General features: G+C 37.5%; 2 protein-coding genes across 3 annotated transcripts; one reads left to right on the plus strand and one right to left on the minus strand.

Moving 5' to 3' along the window:
* The first annotated feature begins 520 nt into the window (after positions 1-520).
* LOC133534474 (protein PIP82-like) lies at positions 521-8,033 on the plus strand. The gene is made up of 4 exons (XM_061873627.1): positions 521-680; positions 1,835-2,317; positions 5,419-5,608; positions 6,362-8,033. Exons 2-4 carry the CDS (start codon positions 1,854-1,856, stop codon positions 6,593-6,595), a joined length of 888 nt encoding a protein of 295 aa, XP_061729611.1. The 5' UTR covers positions 521-680; positions 1,835-1,853; the 3' UTR covers positions 6,596-8,033.
* LOC133534435 (endoplasmic reticulum mannosyl-oligosaccharide 1,2-alpha-mannosidase) lies at positions 8,034-27,450 on the minus strand. Of its 2 annotated transcripts, XM_061873565.1 has the most exons (12): positions 27,209-27,450; positions 26,941-27,123; positions 26,056-26,193; positions 23,657-23,765; positions 23,105-23,290; positions 19,314-19,462; positions 18,454-18,642; positions 17,644-17,831; positions 15,880-15,988; positions 15,165-15,344; positions 13,806-13,946; positions 8,034-13,180 (listed from the first exon to the last, which is right to left on the minus strand). In XM_061873565.1, exons 2-12 carry the CDS (start codon positions 27,082-27,084, stop codon positions 12,965-12,967), a joined length of 1,749 nt encoding a protein of 582 aa, XP_061729549.1. In that variant the 5' UTR covers positions 27,085-27,123; positions 27,209-27,450; the 3' UTR covers positions 8,034-12,964. The 2 variants fall into 2 exon arrangements, with proteins under 2 accessions (XP_061729549.1, XP_061729539.1); XM_061873555.1 differs by having other exon boundaries at positions 26,941-27,449.
* Positions 27,451-27,506: the final 56 nt, after the last annotated feature.

The following is a 27,506-nucleotide window of genomic DNA, read 5'->3' on the forward strand; positions in this document are numbered from 1 at the left end:
ACAATGAAGAATACAAACAATCTTGATACTACTGTTCTCTTAAGATCTCTGCTCTTCGGTGGTTTGCTCGTCGGGCGTAAATATAAGTGTCCCTAATGAAACTACTTTTTTTAATTACAGTTTAATTAATTAATCATTATTGTTCAACGTCATTATATGAGTGAACAATTAGCTCTACGCATTTTAGAGTAGTGAAGCTCTCCAAAACTGGATTTGTGTACCTAGATTTTTTTTCGAGAGTCCTGGGAAGTCAGGAAATAATGGAAAATTATAAGGTTATGAAAGATCGAAGTAAGAATGCAAGTTTTAGAGTATTACATCTACATCCATCTGCTTGAACAGGTGTTTTTCTTGTTGGATACGAAACAAAAGAAATTAAGTAGGTGTGAAATGAAAAAATCCTGCATCAAACGGTGACCAGTGTACCTATAAACGAAAACGACGGCACCTCCACTTAATGTTGTGGCGAAAGTTGTTGGGCTGCGTCGGAGTAGTGTTGTGTTTTATTCGTGCTCTCCGATGTGTGTAGACGGCGTAGGCCCCAGTATACAGGCGGTCGAATACACGCACGCACGCTACGTGTCGAGGACTAGCAGAGGAGAAAACGCCGTTTTAAAACTTGTACAATGTGACACATGTGATTTGGACTAACACGGATTAAAATCTCGAGGTCACATAAAGTAAGTAATGTATAAATTAGTAAGTTTAAATTTCTGAGGATAAAGGGGTCATACTGTTTACATCCTTTACTTAACTGTTGCAAATTATCTCATATCTTAAGGAGAGCAATTGCACATGTAAATATATCTTGAGTAACCTTGTCAGTTAACGGATAAATGTTATACATCCATACGAGTTAATAAACTAATTCTTCGCTCTGTAACCGTTAAGCCGTTAACTGACCTCTACCTTAAGCATTGCCTAAATGTCTCATCAATAATATACACCGAATTTTACTAATTAAATAAATAAAATAGCTAAAATTTATAATGCATTGGTCTCTACTTTTGGACAATAGTTGGCTCTCTGTCTTTGGCCAAAATTAGAAGCGATTAAGATGTACAGTTATAAAATTACGTGAGGCCTCTAAAACATTGATGACGAAATCTTGCCTGGCGAATGTAATATCTAAAAGAATATATAACAACAGCTCAACCGGTTATGCCTTTGCTTGAGTGCCTACCTGCAGTCTGTATGCACTTAAATGCCTATGTCCATGACGTCAACTTTGAAACAAAGTATATTGCATTTCTTAAATTAGATTTGATAATAAACACTTGCCTACATAATTTAATGGTTCTGTAGAGTGATATCAAATAATTAAGAACAATTACAACGTTAACTTTTAATGAACACCTGCATACTATGATACGAGTAACATATAGGTTGGGTTAGAGAGGCTTCTTTATATATACCTAGTTAGGTACCTACCTGTACTTACTACAAATATCCATCATGCGAATCAAAGGGTTATTTTCAATACGCAGTTTATCAATTAATTCGTAACTATTTGTAATACTTATTTAATTTCAGCCTTTTTTCTTTGAAAGTTAGCCATATCATATCATCTAATAATATTTGAATAGCAAGAAAATATTTGATTCCTCGTGTTATATAACTAATGGATGAAATAGCTAATCATATTGATTTTTTTTACCTCTCATCTTGTTTTTAAACAGAACACTTTGTCATACCTACTTCTAAGAAGTATTTTCGTTAATACCGGGAAAACTATGCTACAGAGGCTACAACGTAGCGCTAGAAACGTAGCTACGCAGCAAATGAACAAAGTACCTATCCACGTAAAGATTAGTAGTATTATTTTTTATTCCAGTATCAATCTGGCGCCAATAATGAAGAAGCCGGGTGCCGGCTCCAGCAAGAGCGGGCTAGGTTCCATCGGCAAAAGTGGGCTTGGTGGTGGGAAGAGCGGAGTCACGTCAAGCAAGGGAAATGTAATGGGCTCTTCAAGTAAAACTGGAAGTTCCACCGCTAAAAGTCTTAGTTCTACTACTAAAAGCTCCTTAAGTCCTATAAGTAAGAGCAGTGGAACATCGATATCGAAAAGCGCTAGCCCTAAAACATCGAAATCATTCGATTTCTCACCGAGTAAATCAAAGCCTCTCATCCCGTCGTCACCAAAAAGCTACCCGTCTTCTTCTTCGTATAACGTATACGGAACACCTAAAAGTGGAAAATCTACGACCTTTGGCATTATCTGGATTCCAACCGGCAAACGCAACAAGAAGAAGGACATTGTGCTCAACTACAATAATGACGATCGACGACGCGAGAGATCGCCCTCTTTTTACAAACTGTGAGTAGATACAGGCACAGATTATAAACTAGATAATTTATTTACAGGATCTAACTGGGTTCTGGGTTCTAATGAACTGAACTGATAAAACTAGTACCTATCTACATAAGTAAAGAAATTCCATAACGTTTATAGGGGGGAGTTCGGCAGACTGCCCGGGCTGAGGACTGGAAGTATGTAATTTAAATAAAAGTGCCATAATCTACATAATTAAATTATCAGCACTCCAATATCATTTAACGATACTGATTCGGGCATCACACTAACTTCATACCTATATATTAATATACCTATTGTTTTATTTTTACAAAAAGTCACCGGAACTCCCTGTCCAATCTTATGAGTCCAATCTTTTACTTATTTTATGAGTGAAAATTGAACTTTAAGATGGCATTACACCTGTCCAATTTCTTTGCCCTTATTTAAGCTTATTTTAAATTTCGCGCCCTTCTCTCGTGATAGACTACAATGTGCACTTCCATGTAGACTCAAGCCCAGCGGGCATACATCCATCACAAATTTTACCAATTGCCTGAATGCTTAAGACCCCAGTACACAGTGGCTAACGATGAGCCATGCCAAGCCACTGCCATGGGCGACTGTTGCATAACTATGGTTACAAAGTCGAAATCTTCAGTCACACAAGTATGTCAGCAGATAAAGGCGACAAATTCAAATTTATATGGGACGATACCCTTTCGCGCCTAAATTTTTTAAATTAGCCGAATATTACCGGTATAGTTCCATTAAAGTTAAAATTAAACATACACATGAACTATTCCAAGGAACTACATAATATATATACATACTCTGAAAAGCCAGCTTTGAAGAAAAGGGTGGCCCATTTGAAAAATGTAAGATTAAACACCCTTTTTTTTGTGACTTTTTCTACTGATAAAGTTGGTTTGCCAGGGTATGAAAGCTTATGCTTGCAATATATATAGCCGATAAAGCCACTTTGTCGATAGCAAAAGGCGCGAAATTTAAAAAATTTTTATGGGACAATTATCCTTTGCGCCAACATTTTTTTATTTTGCCGGTTTTTTTTGCTGACGGAAATGGCTTGATAGACTATATCAGACCGACCTACCGGATCCCGACCGAGGTCTGGTCCGAGGCCTGATCGATCGTGTAGAAGGTTGTCCGTCGTACGTCCGGTAAGTACGGAACTACGGACGCAGGTTTAAGAGGGAAGAATAGCTTTTTGAATCTAATGAAGTAACGGTAATTTTTTTTCTATGAAACCCCATTTTCCGGGAGAAAACGTTTTCCATTATCTAAATCACTTTGATTTTCCCCTTTTGTATATGTTTTGTATGGACAATCACGTGGGATACTTCCCTCTTCAGTAAGAGCGAGACAGAATATGCTGATGTCATAGACCTAGTATTTTATATAGATATGCTATACGCGTGCGTGACAGGGAAAGGACATACGCAATGCGATAAAATTAAAAACACGTTTTAACATTCCTGACAACATACTAAAAACATCCTATATAATTTGGTCGCGTTATTTGTTGCCCCTCCCCCCCCCATTCCATCTCTAAGTTTATGTCATGTCCTAGTGCCATCCTAGCGCGACCGGAGAGATTTTGAACTATTATTTAGAGCTGACAGCCTGACAGCTGGACACTTACATCCTTACACTGGACACCTACTTTACTCTTTGAGGGACTGTCTTATTTCAAACATATCTTTGTCTTAAGCTTAAGCCCCCTCCAGCGTTGGCAGCATGGTTCCATTTTTATCACTTGTTGCTATGCCCGTCACTTCCGCGCTTACATACTTGTTAGAATGTGACAGGCATGGTGACAAATGATAAAGAGCCGACCATCATAGCCCTACAGACTATGCGCGTTAATCGCGGCGCGACTTCATGGAGCGAACATACCGCGACGTTGACGTAGACTCTACACTCGCACAACTTCACGGCGATTTCGCAGTTTGGTTCGCGGCAAGATGGCGCCGAAGCGTCAGTTGATCGGATTTAGTTTGCGGCAAGGCACTGATTCAAACTGGGAACTATCAAATTGATTTTTGGTTGATCAAGTTCGCACCCAATAACCAAGTAGCCGCCATAGAAGGTTATGACAGTTTACAGATTAACCGACTCGTGAGTGAATCGCGGCGCGAAGCGATCGCGAGTGTGGAGTCTTGCAAGTTCGCGCTTCGCGTCTCCTTTGACGCGGGCCTAATACCAACAAAAAACGGGGAATAAGGCGCGAAGGCGTGAACAATCTGCGAAATCGACGCGAGGGCCCTCTACACTCGCGTTCGCGGCTTCGCGCCTCACTTCGCGCACGAGTGTGGAGGGCCCTTTACGTTAATACTAGCACCCAAAAAATAGAGATGAAGCTGGAATGGAGTCAGACCAAGCTAACTCGCCAGCGATTTAAACAGGACAGACTATGCAAGTGTTATTTTAAATGTTATATAGAAGTTTGACGTTTAAAATAACATTTGCACAGTCGGTGTTGTCAAAATCGTTGCCGAGTGTGCTTGATCTCACTATACTTACTTTACTCTTTGATTCGAACTCTCCCGGAACGGGAGTGCCAACACTGCCATCATAAAAATACAACAGTGTGAGTAAACTCAGTAACAGTCTTGGTCGTAACAGTATAATGAAATTGCATAGTAAGAGTGCATTTGTATTGTGTCGTATTTTTGTTTTTCGACTCTGAAATAAAACTAAATTTTATGTAATGAAAAGTGATATAAATAATCGAAAATAATATTGTTTTAAATAGTTCACCTCGCTCTGTAAGATTAAAAATTGCTGACTACTTTGTTTACAAAACAGCTTGCAAACTTTTTGGTTTGAATTTTACGACAATGCAAGAACAAGAAAGTAGCAATTTTGAAACAATCATAAACACATGGCGTCGATTGTCTGGGGAACGAATTGAATCTGCATTAGTAAGGTATTTCATAAAACCAACAAGCTAGTGCATACAAGTTTGTTTACATTTTTCTTAGAAACGGTACGCGTGTCATCAGTATGTAATACGATCGCACTGAATGCAACAAGAAACTTCGGCAGCACTGTATATTCGTGTCGTATTGGCCTCTGTCAAATACAGTTTTCGTTTTTTATAGCATGTCTGGTGATTCTCATGACACAACTCACAAGAAGACTGATGATGAGTCGGGCCTATTAGTTAGCCCGGATCGCAAGTTACCTACAGCCGCAATAGCTGCTACAGAAACGGCGGTGGCAGCGAATATTACAACTCCCAACTTAGATGAGAAACAGCATCTAATAAGACAAGACAATGATGAAACTAAAGTGAGTAATTTTGTCCTTGTCATCCACTATTCAACTGTAATGTCTGTAATGTTCTATTCATTCAGTAATCAACTCACTTAATGACTATACATGTGATTATTAAGTACTGTACTGTACTGGTGTATTCGGGCGTCAGATATCCCTTCTGTAGTTTGGATAATTCTGAAAATCAGTTTATTTCGAAATTACCTGACATTGGGAAGTGATGTGGTTATGTCTTACATCTTTCCACCTGGTTGTTGTGGGTTCTAGTCCCAGTTTTGCTTGAGCGATTTGCATAGCTGGGCTAGCACATAATTAAAATTGCATTTCTTGTATTGTTGTGATACTTGCAATAGCAATCTACTTATAAGAATTCTTAGTTTGGGTTTTCGAAATAAACGGGTCAGAAATAAAAACCCGATCAAGTGTGTGCCAGGCTTCGCTCAGTGTAGGGTTCCGTATTCGCACGTCTGTCACAATAGGCTGACTTAAACAGGGCAGATTATTGAGAGACCTAACATCATGGGATTCACATGACGTAATTTTAGTGAGGGTTAATGGATTGACAGTGCCCTGTTATGGAGATTTGCCCACTTCTAAGCCATCATTTTGAGACCCGTCATTTCAATGTAAAAAAACGATATATCAGAAAGCAGTTTTTTTAAATAACATCTGGATAAAATGGAATGGCAGGAAGCATTGACAACAAGCAAAGGGCAACTTTAGCTGCTGATGTTATGGAATGTTCATTAATGAAACTTTGTTTTACAGGAGGCAGCTGGTGATACAAAGGACAATGAAGACACTGATGGTGATAAAGACTATTTAAGCAATGAGGAACCCGTAAGACATAAATTGCCAGACACCTCTGAACCGGACAGTGTGTACCTCCGGCCTCCACCTCCGCACAAAGCTCGCTCAACTACCTCCACACGTGAAGAAGACAGCTGTGGCATTAAGTGTCTATATTATACTCTGCAATGCTGTGATTGTGTTCTTATGTAAGCTGCTATACATTTTAGAGGTAGGTATATTTGTAAAGGCCTGGAGTCAATAGGAATGCCAGTGTTTGCAATTGTCATTGAATATTGAATGTAATGGTATATTTGCTTGCACAATTTGTAAGGCTGCTCTTAGTTTTAGTTCATGCATAAATATATTAGTTTAAAATAAGCCATTCAAGAAACAATATTCCTAAACACTTGTGATAATAACTAATCAGAGATCTACTTTTTATAAATTCATGTTTTGACTTCTCATGAGATCTTTATATTATACTTAAGGTTATTAAGTAAACAAGATGGAATTACCTGTGGACACTATTGTATGGAGCTATTTTTGGGTCCTAATGGGTAATGGTGCTATATGAATCCAATACACTGTACTGTATCATAGTTAGTGTATTGGATTCACAGGGTACAATGGTGTAAATCTATTACTTGATTAGATGCTTCTATCATGAGTTTACCAGACTGTAAACGCCTCTGTGAGCTTTATATAGTTTATACAATAATTGTTAGTTTAAATGTGGACCATTTGATACAGAAGACTCCCGTCAAGCACATTTACATAAGGCTTACATTAGAAGCACAGTCAGATAAGTGCTAACTGTGGCGGTGTACAGTTAGCATCAAAAATAGCAGATGAAACAACACACCAAAAAAAAGTATCTGATATTCCGGATAATTTTATTAAATGTAGATAAACCTCTAACATTCACGTTCAAAAGTATATATTTTACAGTTTTAATTGTTCTACATATATAACCATCACTTTTTGTTTAGCTGTTACTGAATGGTAGATACTTTTGAAGCGTTGTTTGATCTGCTACTTTTGATGCTGACTGTACATAGTTTCATGTTGACTGATTGTCGCTTGCTATAAGCAAAGATTCATCGATTGTATTACATGTGTAATCTGGGGTCGGCAACCCGAGGCTCGCGAGCTGCATCCAGCTCTTAGTTGCAACTTCAGATCTATCCAACACCCAAAATATTATTAGTAAGCTTAGACCACTAAAATCAAGATTTATGACTGTACGATCCTAAAACTCTAATTTCTGCTGTGGTCTTCCCTTCAAACGTTTGCCGATCCCTGGTCTAAAAAAATCGTATAGGTAACCCTAGTTGTAGCTGTCAAATTGAACCACCACAAATTTGCACAAGCATTTTTGTGCTGAATATGCTTGTGCAGCTCAGTGGTGGAGTCCCGCCTTTAGACATCAAACACAACATCAATGAATATTTGCTGCGAGTCACAAACTATGAGCCTAATGTGAATGTGCATAAGATTAGTAGTCTTCTTTTGTACAAAAAAAGGATGAATTGTAGTTGATATATGTTTTGAGTAAGTATGTACACCCTTTTGTACTGCCAGTAAATAAACTGTTTACCTGATGAAGTGTAAAAAATATTTTAGTATAAATAAATAAAAATATGCGATAGTGGTTTTACTCTTTATTACTTAGTTAAAACAGCCAGTAACAAAAATTGTTTATGGGTCTATCGACATTTAGACCTACAGATTACATCGGATCTGGTTCATCGTGCATACACAAGGTAATAAAAAGGTTGTTGCAAAGTGTATTCCCCGCCTGAAGAAGGCATACAACTTAACATGCATGACTAGATTCTGTAGGCAAGAAAAAAAAACAGCACAAGCAATTTAAGCTACCTACATGCTTGCCAAGTTTAATGCTTTTTTCGGATTGGGACTATACCTTAGAAATTAGTTAGGGAAATGAGTCTGACAAATTTTTCAAACGTACATAATTGCAGCGGCAGCGGTATTCGACGTTAAACGTGACATTTTGCAGGTGGCTGTTATATACAGTCACGTAAAACGTAATGATTATAATTATGCTCTTTGAGTCACGTATGAAAACATCGTCACGATGAAGTAAAATATGTATATTTTACTTCACTTCATTTTTCGTACCGATATTTTAAGACGTGACTGTACATAGAAAAAAAATTGCTAAATTTCTAAAGGCGAAATTCCGCCAGTTTGCGGCACGAGTAGTGATATGCCATTCCCGAAAATTTTCCCTATGTAAGTGTATTCCCAGGAGTTTTACCCATTTAGGGGAATTTTGAAATTGTGCATAAGTAGATATACTATTTTATTATCTGAAATTTAGTCAACACTTAGCATCTTGAACTTTTTTAAAAACCGTATCCCATTTGCTAAAGTGAATTCCCTGTACTACCTACCGGGAAAATTCCCATTCTTCCTGGGTATTTTCCCGTAGTAAAAGGGAATTATTCCCCGGCCAAAACTAAAATATTTTTTCAATAATACGTCTTTAAAAACTATACAAATCATCACAGTTTAATCTGGGTCAAAATAAGTTAGGTACAGTACGTATGTACCTACTAATTAGAACAGTAAAGATCCGTAAGCTTTTTACCAAGAAACTTAGTATTTAGGACGGGTTCTTGTGAAATCTTTTGCATTGCATTATCAAGATATCGATATTTTTGACCACTCTATTTTACTAAACGCAGTTATTTGTCGTTATAGTTAGCTAACATTACAATTATAATTCACTTAATCTACGTTTCAATGTTCTCCTGTTTGAGAAATACTACTCCCGGGAACGGGGAATTTCCCATGGGAATATTCTTTGTTGCGGGAAAATTCCCAAGGCACATCACTAGGCACAAGCACATTCAGTACACAAATGCTTGTGCCGCACACTACTGCAATCCCGCCTTAAATGTAGCAAATCAACAGCGCACTGACAAGGTTTTCTATTGTATTACATCAGGTCATGGATTTATTTTGACGAATATCTACGGCCGCGATGTCACAAGCTGTCAAAAAGCAAAGTCAAATATCGCTCCTGTGGGCCTAGCACATGATTGGCGCGACAGTATCTCGCGGCGAGATAGACTTTCTTTTTCTGTGTTAATTAAAGTGGGACGGGTAGTCTACCTCGCCGCGAGATACTGTGGCACTAATCATGTGCTAGCCCGTCTGGGGGCCTTGATGTATAACAATAGCAATATGTAATGGCTAGTCATAAATACATTCTAAGTATTATTCTTACTTTACTGTATACAAGACATTGCTATAAAACACCTACGACGCGCGCGAATGCGACGAACCTGCATTTAATTTGCTATCCATATTGCAGCATCCCAGTATTTAAAAACAATCGTTTAAACAATTATTGTCATATACATAAAAGAAGATAATATATGTATATGTTACTCACAAGTATTCTGAAACTGTAATGAAGAAATACTTTCAAAATACCAAGATAGGCAAGTATTGTACTGTTTTTGTACCAGTATTTTTCGTACAATTTTCTGCATCTACAGTACTTAGATTACATTTCTATGTAGTTATTAAATAGTAATTTATCTTAAAGGGGATAAAGTCAATCGTCATCAGTACTTTTAAAGCAAATTATCTATGATTGGCCTTATTGGCACCCAAAGCTCGAGGCATTGGTTATACGTAAGTATATAAGTTCCTCTAGGATTAAAAAAAGTGTTATTATATATGCGAGTCACTTTAAACCAAAGGATAGGTATTCACAAGGGAATGAATAAATTAATAAGTCTGGAATCCCTACATGCGAAATATGTCTGTAATTAATTTCTAGTGCATATAATACATACGTACATTAATTTCATTTATGTAGTGTGCGATTCGTAGTGGTATATTAGCATTTTTGTAGTTTAACTAATGTAATAAGCCTTATGGAAAATACAAGTTTCTTCATTTTCGTGTTTCCTCAATTTCTTATTAGAACACATTTGTTAAAAAACGCATCTATACCAGAGGGGAACATAGGACTTATTCCTCACGAAATTTGACTGCCTGAATACCGAATGAGACTAACTGAGGAACGTGCGATCTAAAAATAATTCCTCGGCAATAGGTAATAGGTATTCATGGTGACGCCAGGAAGAATAGCGAACAGTATACGTTCAATTACTGTAAATAAAATAATAGCTAATATAGTAACTCGTAAGTACTAACAGAAATAAACTGTTGAAAAACGTAGATACGTCATTTATTACATTTATCTTATCCATTATATCAGTATGTTTTGCCTAACTAGTTTTTTGGTAACTAAATATTTATAAAACAGGAATGCATAGTAAAAATAATATTTACATTCAATTTACTGAAAGACTATACACATAGAAATACATCTTTACACGCCATGGACAGTGGCAGATTTAAATAAAATAAAAAACAACTTAAGAGTAAATTAAGTGTTATGCCTTGCTTTTTGGTAAAAAATATGATACAAATATATTAAACGATAGTTATCATCCGCATAAATGAACGGAAAATATAAAATTAAATTATTAGAAAAAAGTATTATTCTATTATCATTAAGTTACGTGCAGAGCGTTATTCTTCGATTATCGAACTCCGGGCTATCAGCGTGTACCGTTAATATGGGTAATTACATATAAAAATTACAAATGTCTACAATTTTAATAACTATTACAACTCATTATAAAATTTCATAAAAATATGTTACAACAGAAAACCAATTAAACTAACTAAAATAATAATAATAACATCTCATAAACAAGGTCTAATTGTACAAATTCGATCGTATTGTGTAATTTTCTCTGAGTCCATTTTAGATTACATGAAAAAATTACGTTGCCATATGAAACGATTGGTCCCGCAATCGAAAAAAAAATGTTTACATGGTGATACGTCAAACCATACGTTTCAACGTACTTTCATTCAACTTAATCTCACTTGCATATCAAGAAAGAAGGCAATTGTTACAAACTATATAAACAGGTGAAAAAGTATGGTTCAAATATGTACCCGATTCTAAAAATTTAAGGGTGCGTCAGTTTTATATGTATACAAAACGTACGTGGTCTATTCTTACAATGCTGTATTTCGGTGTACCAAAAGACAACCATACAATTTAGAACAGTACTTGAAAATATTAAATTATTAAGCGCGCAAAAAGGTGTTACCTTACAAATATTTTGAACATAACAAACGTGTTTAAAAACAAAGCTAATTTAAAACCTGTAAGATTATATTATAATAAAGAGTTATCTCACTGGCGAGCTTACCTAAGATATTGTTTTACGTGCATTAAATGTACTTATTATAAAAATTATCCTAGTCCTGTTTACAAGTACACAAATGTATATAATACATTTATAACCATGTAAGTACCCTAATTCAGTAGTATTATAGGGATGGAGTAAATGTCGAACACTTAGTTTCACATGTCCTGCGACAGTTTTGAAGTCGCTGGTAAAAGGACAATTGGCAAATTTTAAATTCACTAGATGTACATATAGAGTAATAACGACATTAATAGCACTAATATTTTTATCATATGGTATGGCAAATTTGCAACGATCACGGAATAGTCTGCCACGTTTTGCCATAGACATGTTCGATAGAATTGTACGAACAGACTTCATGGAAAAAAAAAAGCTCGGCTATCAACACTAAAGATTAGGCAGGACACTAGGCGATCAGCTGTACTGTCAAGTGTAAAAATAGGGGTGTACACATCTTACTCAAAAATATGTCCCATAGGATCTTATTCCAGTGTAATAAGAGCACAGTACCATATTTATGAGACGATTCTTTCGATTTATATTTTTGCACTTGACTGTACATGAAGGCTTCTATAAATGGCAGCATTTGAATGGTATTAAGGACCGCGTCGCTTACACGTGGGAATACAGTCAGGTTAGTCAACAACGAAGAAGTACTCTCCTCTTCGATATAGATCTCCATGCGATAGTGCTTTACCGCGCTTACTTGCTAAATGTCGCAGACTACCTCAACCACAAGTCTAGACAGAACACATGAGACAATCGAGGTTACTATACATAAGGCGCCGCTTATTTCAGATGCACAATTACGATCACTACTCGTGAAAAAAAATGTATAAAACATAAGCTTTAGAGGTGTAACTGTGTTGTTATACTATAAAATGGTGTAGAATACAAGTCAGTTGTGCTGGGCCTATTTGTCAAATGGTATTAGACTAATATTATTAGTGTTGCCATAGTAACCCATACGATTTGATAGTTCGTGGACTAATACGTTCGAGAAAATGGGCCCATGCTCGAATCGTAGCACTTTACAAGTAAAAATGCACCGATGTGTAGTGACCTCGTGCTCTTTGTACACATAATGTGGCTTAGTGTAGTCTGTGCTAATTGTCCATAAGGGTTTAAGGGTCGGTTGCATCAAACCGTCTATCACCGTAAGCATCCGTTTAATTGTATTATATGGGAAGATTCATCGATCTCTGATGCGTGACGTTGATCAGTCCGTTTTAACATTGGTTGATGCAACTGACCCTAAGAGTGGTCACATAATTTCCGTGAAAGATAAATCAGTATGTAAGTCATTCTATGACTTGTGTATAGGTAGGGGATGAGCTTCGGAGTTGAAAACGTATTTGGTCAAGTCTATAAGGTATCTGTCGTCGCTAAACAAGAGGTAGAGGTACTTGAGCGTTTCGGAGAGGAAGAACGACTCCATCATGTCGCGTTGCACCGGCTTCTCAGTCTTCACGTTGGCTAGAGACGTGTAACCGTTGGGCACCTTAGCATACTTTTCCAAGCCCTGGAAAAAGGAAAAATGCGTTAGTAACGTACCGTCATTTCTGGCTAGTTAACAAAAAATTTAAATAGTTTATTTGGTGTGAAATGAAAGCTAACCTATTATAGGTTAATTTTCTTATTTTAGTAGATATGTGTTTGTAAACATGAAGCTAACTTAATAACAAAAAAAGTATATGATAATAATAACATATAGCGCAGTATGTCAGCTCACGTGTTGGAAGTTTGAAGATCAATTAAATAATTTTAATCTCATCTTAAAAATTTGCTATGGACGTACAAAATAGGAATTATTTTAACGGATTGACGAACGGTTAGTGGCGATCTAGTTTTGTCTATGCGTTCGACTCGCAGTTAATGGTGAACAATCCATACCTCCCCCCCCCCCCCCCACAATCAAGTTTGTTTACAGACGGGAGAACTATTTAGCTGCTACAACTGTACGAAGGCCTTTAATAATACCAACAACTATTCGTACTCAGTGAGCACTCTCCCATAGGTACGTACTTGCGTGTCCGTATTCTCAGGAACTAAATTCACATGAAAACATCTGTAAAGTGCCACTGGCCTAAACCCGATCATGCAGCACACGATAACACACCCGTGTTACTCGTATCGTGTAGACTTGCCTGGTAAATCTGCCAGCCCCAGTCCTGGTAGGTAGTGTTGCCGGTGATCTGGTACATGTAGAACAGGCTCTCTATGAACTCGGGCCGCAGCAGGCTGTGCGCGTCCGCTGTCTTCGTGTACATGTCTGACGTGGCGCTCGCCTGCACAATATATACATTTTATAACTAATATCTGGAAGAACGAGCTTTGCTCTGAAAATATTTGAAAAGTCAAAAATGCGCGTTTTCCCAGAGATAAGACCTATCTAATTTTATAAAAGTATAAAGATAAAGATAGTTTATTATTCGTCAAATAAAGCTACACCGGCTCTCACTCTACACCCGAACACTCTCTACACACTCTGACCCGAAAAGATTTGAATCCCACCTCAATTGGAGGAGGGTATCCCAATATGGACCGGCAAGAAACTCGGACACATCTTTTCAAAACATTACATCTTATAATTAACATGCATTAAATAAGAAAAAAAAAAACAATTTAGATTATATTTTTGCTGTGTGTTTCGCCGGCAGACACCGGGCCGTGCTCGCTTTGCTCGCTTGCCTTGCGCGCTGTTATATAATCAGAATTTGACCTTAGACCTATTGCCTTGTTTTATTTTAAAACATGGAATAGTTACTGTTTTTGTTTCTGCATTACTAGTACCTATAGTACTGCTTCTAATAATAAAGCCAACAGGCCTTCGCCTTATCGTTTTTATCCATATATTGTTCAGTACCCCTAGTGTAAATTTGATCGACATCATAACGTGACGAACGCGTTTGCGTTAAGTCTCATTTTGTATAGGATTTTGAGTTTCCAAAACGTCCCGCTTGGCGTGCTCTTTCTAAATCCAATACAAAATGAGACTAAACGCAAACGCGTACGTCACGTTTCGAAATCGAATTTATTTACACTAGGGGTACTGATTGTGTAAACTTCTACAAGTTTATCTATTTATTTAGACAACAATATGCGTAACGACAATTGACAATATGTTATTTACAATAAAATACAATACAAATCCTCTTTATTGCACAACCTCTGAAAAAATGTACATGGAAACACATATAATACATGAAGATAGAGGTAAACGACACAGGTGTTATTTACTTTCTTCTCTGGATATAAAAATTATAGAATATATTTATACAAGCCTAAAAATTTGCATGGGACTTGTTTTTCGCTCGTAACTCTTAAAATAATCAGAAACTCAAAAAAGTCAAACGACCCCTTCATTTAGCTAACTATACAATAAATTGCATAAAAATATTTTTCATAAAGTTAGTATCCAGGGACGAAAATGGGGACTATGTCAGTATAGACAGTCGTCCACTACCGTCTTAATGCAAGCAAGTTGTATGAGACCATGTACTCACCAAGTTGAAATGCGTGATCTCCGGCGCGAGGAACGTGGGGTGCGCCTTGTACGTGAGGTAGCACGTGGTCATGAGCTCCTCGGCCATGGTCATGTGCCAGTCGGGCAGCCCGTTGGCGTGGCCCAGCGCCAGCGTGCCCGGCAGGAAGCAGGTCAGATGGTCCATCTTGGGGTTGAAGGCCTGGAACGTTCAGTCATGGATCAACACCGGATCGGATAAATTATGATTTTCACCAATACTTCAAAGAATCTTCCGTGACGAGCGATTAGTGATGTCTTAAATATTTCGTATCTTAAATACGATGGATTTAAAAAAAAAAAACCTAATTAATGTTAATGCAAGTGTGTTAATGTAATAATAAATGAACTACATGTTTATAATCACTCCACCTTTTAAAACGAAAGTCCCCTGCCGCGCCTGTATGTTCGCGAGAAACAAAAAAATTACTGAACGGATTTTCATGTGGTTTCCACCTATCAATACAGAGATTCTTGAGGAAGGTTTAGGTGTATAATTTGTTAAGGTTCTACCCGCGCGAAGCCGGGGCGGGTCGCTAGTTAAATAATCTTCATGCAAAATTTCGCCAAGTCTAAAATTAACATAAGTAAAAATGACAATGAAATGGTAAAATGTTGGCTCTCTAAGTATTTTAATATATATTAGGGTTATTTTGTTCAAAACTTTATTTTATATTAGATAATAACGAACACCTCACCTCGGAACCGGCCAGTAACTCCCCAATGAATAAGTACTTGTTAGGCATCGATCGCCTCGCTAGAAATTCTCGTACACCCTCAATCGCGGTCAGATAGTCGTCCAGCAAACTGAAAACACAAATAGATTTTTACTCTATCTAAAAACATAAACAAAAAACTGCGAGATCAAAGTTGAAAAGACCGGAATATAAAATGTTTGGTGCAAAAGACAGTCATAGGGCAAGGACTCGTATTTGTAAACGTACTTGTCTATGACATAGTCTGCTGTCTCTGACATAGGAAGCGCTGGTGGCCTAGCGGTAAGAGCGTGCGACTTGCAATCCGGAGGTCGCGGGTTCAAACCCCGGCTCGTGCCAATGAGTTTTTCGGAACTTGTGTACGAAATATCATTTGATATTTACCAGTCGCTTTTCGGTGAAGGAAAGCATCGTGAGGAAACCGGACTAATCCCAACAAGGCCTAGTTTACCCTCTGAGTTGGAAGGTCAGATGGCAGTCGCTTTCGTAAAAACTAGTGCCTACGCCAAATCTTGGGATTAGTTGTCAAGCGGACCCCAGGCTCCCATGGGCCGTGGCAAAAATGCCGGGACAATGCGAGGAAGAAGAAGACTTGTCTATGACATATAAAAGAATAGCTTCGCTCCTTCTGCCTGCTCTACCATACTTCTGTAACTCCATACACCATGTGTACTTCACATACTCCATGTGTACACACGCCAGAGTTAGAAGCGACGAAAGAGCTTGTGGTGTCTCTGCGTCGACTTTATTGGTTTGTAATACTAATACGGCTTATACATATTAATCGGATTCAGCCACAATAAATGTAGGCAACAATCTGAAAGGAGTGTTGTGGAGCATAATTCGCAGACTTTTTTTTATTGAGTTGGAAATGCATTTTGTTATTAATCGTACGGTGAACGACCATAAAAGATGACGTAGTTAGCGAAGATGGTGCCCGAAAAATAACCACCAATGCGAACCAGAGCACTATCAATATTTATCTTTGGTGGATGCATATTTTTATACACTACTGCCTTAAGCTGGTAATATTTGATCATAATAAAGTAAAACGAAGGAAAAACGAAATTGATCGTTACGAGCACATTAGACTGAGTCATCTCATCAAGGACCCAATTGACCTTTAGATCTCTAGATCTTAATTGGAATGAATAAGGTTTTCAACCAGCTTAAATTCCAAAGCAACGACTTAATCCTAAAAAAAGATTGTTCGTTGTAAGTGTTTTAAGGAGGTGGCCTTTAAACCTAAAAACACAATAAATGCTATGATTGTCCTTTCTCTTCATATATAAAACAAATTGTAATGGTATTATGTACCAGACCATTTTAATTTTCGTGTACCCTAAACATTTTTTTATTGTCCATATTGTGTTACAACTAACCATAATTTGATCCGAGAGCGCAGTTGCCTAACGTCAAGCAGATTTTAGTAGATCAGTCAACTCGGTCGCAAGTAGAAGTCAGTGAGTTCCGGGTATGTAAGGCGCATGGCACGTTACATCTGGGGGCCTACCGCGGAATTCGAAGTTCGTCAATTGCGGGCATTTTTCTCTGTCACTCTAATGACGTCTTAGAGAGAGTAAAAGAGAAAAATCCCCGCAATTAGCGAATTTCGGTTTTCGCGGTAGGCCTCCTACTTCGCACGTCGCTCCTAAGTTTGAGCGAGACAACGCTATGCGCGTATTATAGCGACATCCTGCACGCACGTGCGAATCGAATGCAGTATGCCATGTGCCTAGGACTTACTAATTGATGGTCTTGCCGGTGTGCAGCCACTGCTTGAGCAGGTACTCGTAGTAGCTGTCGCCGCGCGCTCCGAGCGTGATCGTGGCGTGGGGCAGGAACTGGCCCGTGTTGGGGTTGATGAAGATGGGCACCAGACCGTGTTTCTTAGGCAGCTGGTGGATCTTCTCCGACACCGCTGCCGCTGCGTCCTGGAGATGTTACGATAATATTACATTTTGTTACATTAAATTACGGTTTAAAGATATTTATTTCTCAAAAACGCTAGCAGTAATTCGCTTGCACGAGAAATGTGCACTTATACATATAATACAAATTTAAGTATATATCTACTTAACTAGTGAACGCAGTGATAAAATTGTACTTAAACTTAACTAGCGAGTGCATTAATAAAATTACATATGACCAGGTAGGAATTAATAGCAACTCGTTTATAATGTTGTCGCCGCGCGGGCAAACATTTTTTTCCTTAGCCGATTTGAGTGTCCCACTGCCGGGCAAAGGTCCCTCCCCTTAATTTCCACGACTCCCGATTTCGTGTTTCCCCCGGCCAAAATTTATATTTCCCTAAAATATGAATTATTTTATCTATGCATTTGAAATAGGTACATTAAAAAAAAACACATAGTTTACGATTTGAGCACTAAAAGCAATACATCAATTTCAATTTGATGGTATAAGTCTGTCGATTGTTGTTATTGTTAATGAAAGAAAAAAACTGTCTTTGCATATCTCAAGCGTGGCAGGTGTAGAGAGACAACTTGCGCGCCATTAGACGATCGCGGCTCTATACTGATATCGCGTGGCACTCGCCTCGAACGCCGGGTTGTTGGAGGCGCGCGACAGCTCGCGGAACTCGAGCTGCACGGTGGTGACCTCGGCCGTGGTGCTGTAGTGGGACCACTCGGGCGCGTGCGCGGTGCGCGTCCCCAGATTCACGTCTGAGTACGGGATGCCCGAAGGCGAGTTGAACGCTGCCATCAGACGGTCGCCTAGGTCCTCCTGAAAAATAAATGACTGACACATTGCTCATCACGGATCTCGTTCCGATTCCCCTTTTTAAACGCTCGTTTTGATTCCTACCTTTTTCAATACACCTATTAATTTACAATTTATAAATCAAGCAGAGACTTTTAGCCTGTTATTTATTTTGGAATGTTGCTTGGGTTGCTATTTGTTACAAATTATGCTTATGGTATTTTTTTGTATTTGTTTATGGGTGAATCAACTTTTGACTGTCACTCGTTGCCACGATTACGGTTAGTCGTCCAGGGAAAAAAACAACTCTTGAAATCCTAATTGTATGGTACTTATTTAAATTTACGCAACATGCATTTTTGTGGTAGGAATATCATTTCCACTATGGGCCTTCTAACTAAGGCATGATAGTAAAACGTAAAACAACATTTCAACATGCCATTATTGTACATATGGAAAAATATCTCTTTTTTGTTCAGCTATTAGAAAACGGCAGACGCTTTTGACGGATAGTCAGCCCGCGTATCCAACATGGCAATCGTTAAAACTCCGTAGCAAACGAAAGTCAACTGTCACAGACCCTCTAATATGGAAGAGTTATATATAGAGATATGACTACGCTACGCTCCGTGCGTTAACGATTGGCACGTTAACTACGCGGGTGATCAGCTACTTTAAATGCCGACTGCACTTACCGCTTTCTTCAAGAACATCTCGTCCTGCGTGTAGTGGTAGTTGGTGAGCAGCCCGCCCAGGACCCTGATCGTCACCTCGAAGAAGTTCACGTCTTTGTTCCTCGTGAACACGAGCTCTTTGCTGATCCATTCGCGGCCCTCGTCGAATTCTGAACAAAACGTACACGGGTGAATGAGCAGTCAATGACCAGTTGCATTAGCGAACAACTTAATGCCATACCCACTGTGAAACCTTTTCACATTTACTACGTCATTGGCATCACATTGATATAAAAAGTAAAATTATTATGACAGTTACTGTTCACGACTTAAAAATCAATCTGATTTTTACGCTTTATGTCATAAACTCAAACATCACTCAAAAGTTAAGCGCCCGGGCGCAAACGAGCTAATGTAAAGTGGGTGATAGACTTTTTCGCTTGTAAAGTACTTAACCTTACTTGAAACTGTGAAGGTTACTTTGATAGCGTCCGTCACAATACATATAGTTGTCCTTGGCGCTATGGGCACGACTAGTAAAGACGCCTTTAGGTGTTCTTGGCGTTCAAAAGGTTAAGTTATTACGATGTATGTCTACTTTTTCCTTGTTTATCAACACTTTTTGTTATCAAGTTCTGTGAAATGCCTCTGCTAATATTCTTGCAACTTCTTGACCCCCTTGGCCTTTATTATCTGAGTCTGTAAACCATCCCGGAACGGTAATCTTCTTGGTTGATCATGTCACGTGTAATTTTTAATGTATATATAAATATCCATATATTTGTTGATAACAATGAAGGTTCGGATAAATCTCCCATTTTTTTTTCGAGTATATGTTAAAATTTTGTTGTGTTGTTTGTTTATAATTAAGCAAATATGTTTATAGACCGTCGCATATGATCTAATATTCATTAAAGCGTAATAAAATACTAATTGACAAAGTTTTCATTTATTTAGCCATATAAAGGATAATTAATAACCGGCCAAGAGCATGTCGGGCCACGCTCAGTGTAGGGTTCCGTAGTTACTCTTCCGTCACAATAAGCTAAACTGGAGCTTAAAGTGTAGTAAATGGTACCTTTCACCCGAGTTAATAGTTAATATAACAAATAGGCAAATTTGCATAATCAGTACGTAATTAAAGTAAGTCTTTTTACTATGAAGGGAAAACTTTTTGCGATAACTCAAAAACAGCTAAACTGATCATGTCCGCTATAGTTTTCGTTTAATGTCTTTCTTAAGCCCTACTTCCACGATTTTTTTCATATTTTTTGGACCTATGGTTCAAAAGTTAGAGGGGGGGGGACACATTTTTTTTTTTCGGAGCGATTATCTCCGAATATATTCACTTTATCAAAAAATGTTTCTTGAGAACCCCTGTTAGTTTTGAAAGACCTTTTCAACGATACCCCACACTCTAGGGTTGAAGCGAAAAAAAAAATTCACCCCCACTTTACGTGTAGGGGAGGTACCCTAAAAAAAAAATTAGATTTTATTGTACGACTTTGTCGGCTTTATTGATTTATATATCCATGCCAAATTTTAGCTTTCTAGCACTAACGACCACGGAGCAAAGCCTCGGACAGACAGACAGACAGACAGACAGACAGACAGACAGACAGACAGACAGACAGACAGACAGACAGACAGACAGACAGACAGACAGACAGACAGACAGACAGACAGACAGACAGACAGACAGACAGACAGACAGACAGACAGACAGACAGACAGACAGACAGACAGACAGACAGACAGACAGACAGACAGACAGACAGACAGACAGACAGACAGACAGACAGACAGACAGACAGACAGACAGACAGACAGACAGACAGACAGACAGACAGACAGACAGACAGACAGACAGACAGACAGACAGACAGACAGACAGACAGACAGACAGACAGACAGACAGACAGACAGACAGACAGACAGACAGACAGACAGACAGACAGACAGACAGACAGACAGACAGACAGACAGACAGACAGACAGACAGACAGACAGACAGACAGACAGACAGACAGACAGACAGACAGACAGACAGACAGACAGACAGACAGACAGACAGACAGACAGACAGACAGACAGACAGACAGACAGACAGACAGACAGACAGACAGACAGACAGACAGACAGACAGACAGACAGACAGACAGACAGACAGACAGACAGACAGACAGACAGACAGACAGACAGACAGACAGACAGACAGACAGACAGACAGACAGACAGACAGACAGACAGACAGACAGACAGACAGACAGACAGACAGACAGACAGACAGACAGACAGACAGACAGACAGACAGACAGACAGACAGACAGACAGACAGACAGACAGACAGACAGACAGACAGACAGACAGACAGACAGACAGACAGACAGACAGACAGACAGACAGACAGACAGACAGACAGACAGACAGACAGACAGACAGACGGACATGGCGAAACTATAAGGGTTCCGTTTTATGCCATTTGGCTACGGAACCCTAAAAATGATTAAATATCAATCATTGGTACCTACTACACAGGCAAACATTCAAAGTAATTCGTATCATCTGTTATCTCAAACACTTAATTTTAACAATGTTTATATAAAATACAAGTACATATTACCTACTGGCAAATAACATTCATACAACATACCATAAAAACCTTGATTTGATAACTAGCCAGGCAGCTATTGGGCATAAACCAATTTTGCTTATCTACGAAATAATTGCGGAAATACTCTTAACAGAAAAATGTTCGTAATGGGTTTATATTTTGTAGTCGGTTTATATTTTTTATGAATTTAATTATCCATATTTTACAAAGCGTTATAACGTTACATGTGTATGAGAGACGGAGAGTTCACAAACATCTTTACAAACCAACGTTCTAAAAATATATTTTCACGTCTCTATTCCAGCTGTCCAATTTCTTTGTCCTATGTGCATTGTGTCTCACTTTCTCACTAAGCAAAATGTGTAAGAATATCTTGATATTGGACAGATGGAATACCAACCTTAGATACTGCTCTAGTCTTTTTCAAATCGTTTACGCACCAAAACTCCTGGGTATGCATTAGTTACTTCACAGTTACGATAGGTACTTACACAATACTTAATGCGAAAAATTTCATCGCTTTTAGCTTCCCACCACCACGAATTTCGCACGTGACCAGTAGGAATTCGCAATAGCAGATTTTTTTACAATACATGAAGTAGAAATTACAAATATTGTATCTAAAAAGGAATGGTTAGAGCACAGCGCAGTGAAATATTTGAAGAGCAGCATTGGGCAGACCACACACGAGCTGATATTTTACCAGAACTTCACGGAATAAATTCATATACTCCGTGAACATAGATATTTTTCAATGCAAAAAGACAGATGCAATAGACAATGTCTGCATGTATAAGTAACCACAGAGATCCAGAATCTCTAAAAAGAATCAGCTCGTGTGTTATGATCTTTTCCAGGAAAGGGCCATTTTACTCTCTCTTTTACTTTGACAGTAGTGTTAGAATGCAAAAAGTGAAATCTATTTTACTTAACAAAATCAAGTTAAGTTTTAAATATTACAACATGGTAAATGCAAGCCTCTAATGTTGCTCCCACGTATCAGTTATAAAACTTATGAAAACATGTGATATAATGTGTAGCAAGGACTTGATATCAGTATTACCAAAGACTCATTAATTGTATTAAATGTGTAAAGGTCTAAGAAAAAATGCTTTGAATATGACAAGTCTTATTACTTTGCATATCTCATACAATCATTGAATCTTTTGCCCCTTAATATACAGCGTGAAATGCCTACCTTCGGTCAGTCCCATAATAAATGCAGTGTCCAAAGCGTCTACGATGGTCAGCCCCAGCGAGAACCAATCGGAAGGCATCCCGGACAACGGCTTCAAGTTGTCGTGGCCCCAGGCGTGTGTCTTGTAACCCTTCCACGCGTGCCTGAAGCTCTCCACCACTGCATACTGTTTCGCGTTTGTGGGACCTGGAATAGTAAGAAATGAAGCACGGGATTGAGACTGATTAATAAAAAATAAGTGCATTCGCTTTTATACCAAACACCTTTATAATAAAGTTGAATTTACATTGTTCAAAGGTATAAGCTCCATCTGTACATTTGATTTTTTAAACTGTTATATATACAGAAAATTCAAGAATAATTATAATTTTAAAAAGGATCTGTTAATAGTGCAAATCTCTTGTGACAGTACTGTAGTTACAAGCGTCTATAGGATGCGGTGTCTGCTAACCATCAGCGGGGCCGTACGCTTGTTTGCCACCGTCGTATGAAAAGTTTTATTTTTATTTTATTCGAACGCCATTTCAAACATTAAACATACAAATGACTCACCAGTAAACACTGGTCTCTCATTCTGTTCGATTTCAAAGGCAGGTTTGTTGTTGGATAATACTGGTTCCGCGACTGGCTCGTTGACTAGAGACAAATTCTTCACTGGTTCCTAAAGTAACACAGACAGTTAAGCTAATATTAGAACATGGATACGATGTTGCTTAACTGCAGAATGGGACTATGAGTGGTCTATTTTAGGATATGACACAATTTTCCAGTTGTATTTTCTGTAGTAGGTGTATCATTAGGCGCATAATATTGCCAAGGAGACATCAAAAACATGCAGAGTCTGTCTTAGTTAACTCTGCACCAACTTTGATGACATTACCACACGTTGTCATTACAAATGCCATGCAGAATTAGTTTGGTCTGACCCTATACATTTTTCACAATTCATTCATAATAATCATAATGCCATAGTTACTACATAAATACACTAGGGCCTTCTGTAGGTATAAATAAATAAAAACAATTGTTTTGTTTTATTAATAATCAGACATAGAAGTTTTTGTGTCAATAACGAGTGTTAGAGAAAATGAAACATTGACAAATATGTTTAACATATTTGATAATATCAATAAGTCAGTCATAGATTAATAATTAAAAGATGTAACTTATACTTGCTGTAATGTATGTAATTACCAAGAAATTTCAAGAATGCAAATCAATTCCAAACTGGACCATAATTTCATGATTACATATATTTAGTACTTACTTATATGAATAAAAATGTTAACTCTAGAATACAGTGTCATAAATAAGAAAACTACCAATGCGTATGTCAAAGAAGATATCGAACATGTTGTGTATTTCTCGGTAGCTATCTCTATATATAATGTTATAAATATCTATAACGCTAAGATAACATGGATAATAGGCATGTCGATATTTGATTTTGTCAATCACTTTATTTTGCCACAAAAACTTCTATGTCTGTATAATACTAAGGATATTCCTTGATTGGTGGAAAAGTGCTAAAGCTTATTCCACCCAATAAGCATCTATCCATAATTAAAATTCATATTATTAAAAAAAAGTAAATTAATAAAAAGCCATGCACTTTCTACATACACTATATATTTCGAATTCTACTCTCTAGGAAGAGGGATACAATATACGCGCGCGCGATGCTGCAGGCAGATCAGTTTTCCTCAAGACAAAAATAAATTTATTTTTAAATAATGATCGGTTTTCCGTGAAGAGATAAGAGTAAATATTGAAGTAGGAACACATGTTAAACTGAAATATAATATTTATGATGCTACTGCATGATAAGGTCATATTCCAATACTAACTGGTACTATGTGATAACTGACTCCTAAATGGATCATTATCATTAAACTATGCACTCATCGATTGATATTTATAAATCATGGGAGCAGTCACAGAGATACAGAATTAAATTTTGGGTCCCCTTAAAATTAAACTAAAAAGTTGAATAAATTATTATTTTTATAAGGTGCAAAAAATATGGAAATTTGTTAAAAGCATTGGGGGTTTACAAGGTCTACAGTTCACAGTGCCAATAGTTAATCAATTAGGTTATCAGTTAAACCAGTTTGTCTTTTACTGGGAATGGACATCTGTTGAAAGCCCTTTGCAAGGGAAAGGAGGAAAGGGTGGTCACAGGTCTCATCCCGGGTTTTAACATTCTAAGACCAACATTTTTAACTTTTCCAATGAAAACACTTGAAAAAATTTCTGTTTCCAGTATGAAACATGTAAATGAATTGCCTATTTTTTAAGTATACTTACATACAACTACATAAAATAAATATGCCAAATGTTTTCATTTCAGAAAAAAGGTTTAACTGAGCTTGGTATACTGTCCATCCAAACTTATATAAGTAGATGTGAAATAACTTTATTACATATTATAAAAATGTATAAATTGTGGACTTAATGCCTGCATTCTCTACCAACCGTTGTGTTAAACAGAAACTGCTTTATGTGCTTTGTGTGGTGGCGTTTTGGTGTTTTCAATTGATAGGCAATTTTCGGCACTCAGACTTTCTTAATCAGAAATTTTAACATGGTAATGAATTAATTTTAATATACTTGGGATATTTGTAACTTGATGGCAGATGCACTTTGATTCTTAAACCATATAACATGGTTTCTAATAGAATCATGTATCTTCTGAGATACATTCTGCGAGTCCACTCCCCCAAACAACAATACACTTGAGACGGTGTTCCTTGTGCTCAACAATGTGCTACATGCAAGTTATAAAGCATTGGCAGACAAAAATTTAGTTTTATGAATTAGATCCCTTCACACAAAGAAGAATCATGTTACAGATTAGAATGTCAAAAAGCTGACATTATTGTAGAGATGTAGGGGTCTAGCTGTGTTCACAAAGGTTTCTTCAGGTGATGTGATAGTTAACATGGACTTACCACAGGAAGCTGGTTAATATTAGATTTTTCCTCAGGTTTGGTTTCCCTAGCAGTATAGAAGAGAACCCCCACTGTTGCAGCTATAACTATTACTGCATACACAATGGATCTCTGTAGACGAGACAAGCGGTTCCATCTCTGTAACCAAATTAGGAGTTGTGTATCACAAAGTCTTTGAAAGACAGTGAAAACCTTTGACATCAGTATTCTACTTTTGTATACAAAAACAGAAAAGAATAATGATGCCCTGCCTGGCACAGATGGGAATAGGTGCATTCATATAAATCATTCCCATTTATCCCCACCTCATGTATGGCAGTAGTCACATGGAGCAGGTACAAATGGGAATACACCAAGATTTTGTCACATTTATGTAGTAAGATTTAATGTATTTAGTTCATTCAGTTTTTTGACAATTTCTTGCTACTTGCCTCTGTTATAAAAATTCTGTTAACTGTTTTCCAACACATGACAAATAAACTTTAAAAGATAAACACAACACTACTGCTGTTCTTGAATGCCTGTCTTCAAATGGATGCAGCATATTATCTTTTGTTTTAGCTATGTTTAAAATACTAAGAGTAAGATTGAACTTAAATTACACCAATTAAGTCACCAATTAAATGTTAGAAACACAGTTGTTTCAAGGCAAGTGTTTACACCGAGGACAGTGCCAATGAGTATTGATTTTGTTTTTGTTTATAACAGATTGCTTTGATCTTCATTGAGGATAGACTGGCAAGCACCATCTATTACAGTACATGATCACTTTATTTTATACACCAAATGAATAGAAATAAAAAAAATAAGAATAAAAATCATTTGTTCTCTTTCCTAATGGTGGTAATGTACACATATATGCAAAAATAAGTATTTTCTTCTTACCCTTATAATTTTTCTATGAGATATTGACTGACTCTGATCATTTATATAAATAGATGTGTCTATTGTGGGATTCCATTTTTTAACGTCTGTTGGCTGATCGCCCTCAGTCACTTCAATTTGTGTGTCAGGTCCAGGACTCCTCATTATGAATTAAATTTTACAAAATTTTCATTTTAAGATATGCTGGAAAAGGTGAGTTAATATGTCAAGGGGATAACTACTTTGCGCTGCAATAGCACGAAGATCTGTGAATAATTTAAATTCTAACCCATGTCCTGAATCAGAAAAATTAAGGACTCGCTACGTGGATGTTCCACGTCTGCAAAGCCGGCACCATTGCCATTTTCTAATACATTTTTTTGATTTTTCAGCCGTACCTGCGGCACGGCACAACTGTCAAGTAATTTTTTTTTAAAGGATCTTTGGCAATGGAGATGAGTATCATTCTGCCATGTCACATTTTTACACCATTAAAAATAAAATATTTTGTTAATTGAACTCTTCAATATTTTTGTTTATCTGAACAGAAATTCTTTTTTTAACTAAAATCCTAATAATCCATTGGG

Source organism: Cydia pomonella, chromosome 1 (genome assembly GCF_033807575.1).
Source record: "Cydia pomonella isolate Wapato2018A chromosome 1, ilCydPomo1, whole genome shotgun sequence".
NCBI classification, from domain to species: Eukaryota; Metazoa; Arthropoda; class Insecta; order Lepidoptera; family Tortricidae; genus Cydia; species Cydia pomonella.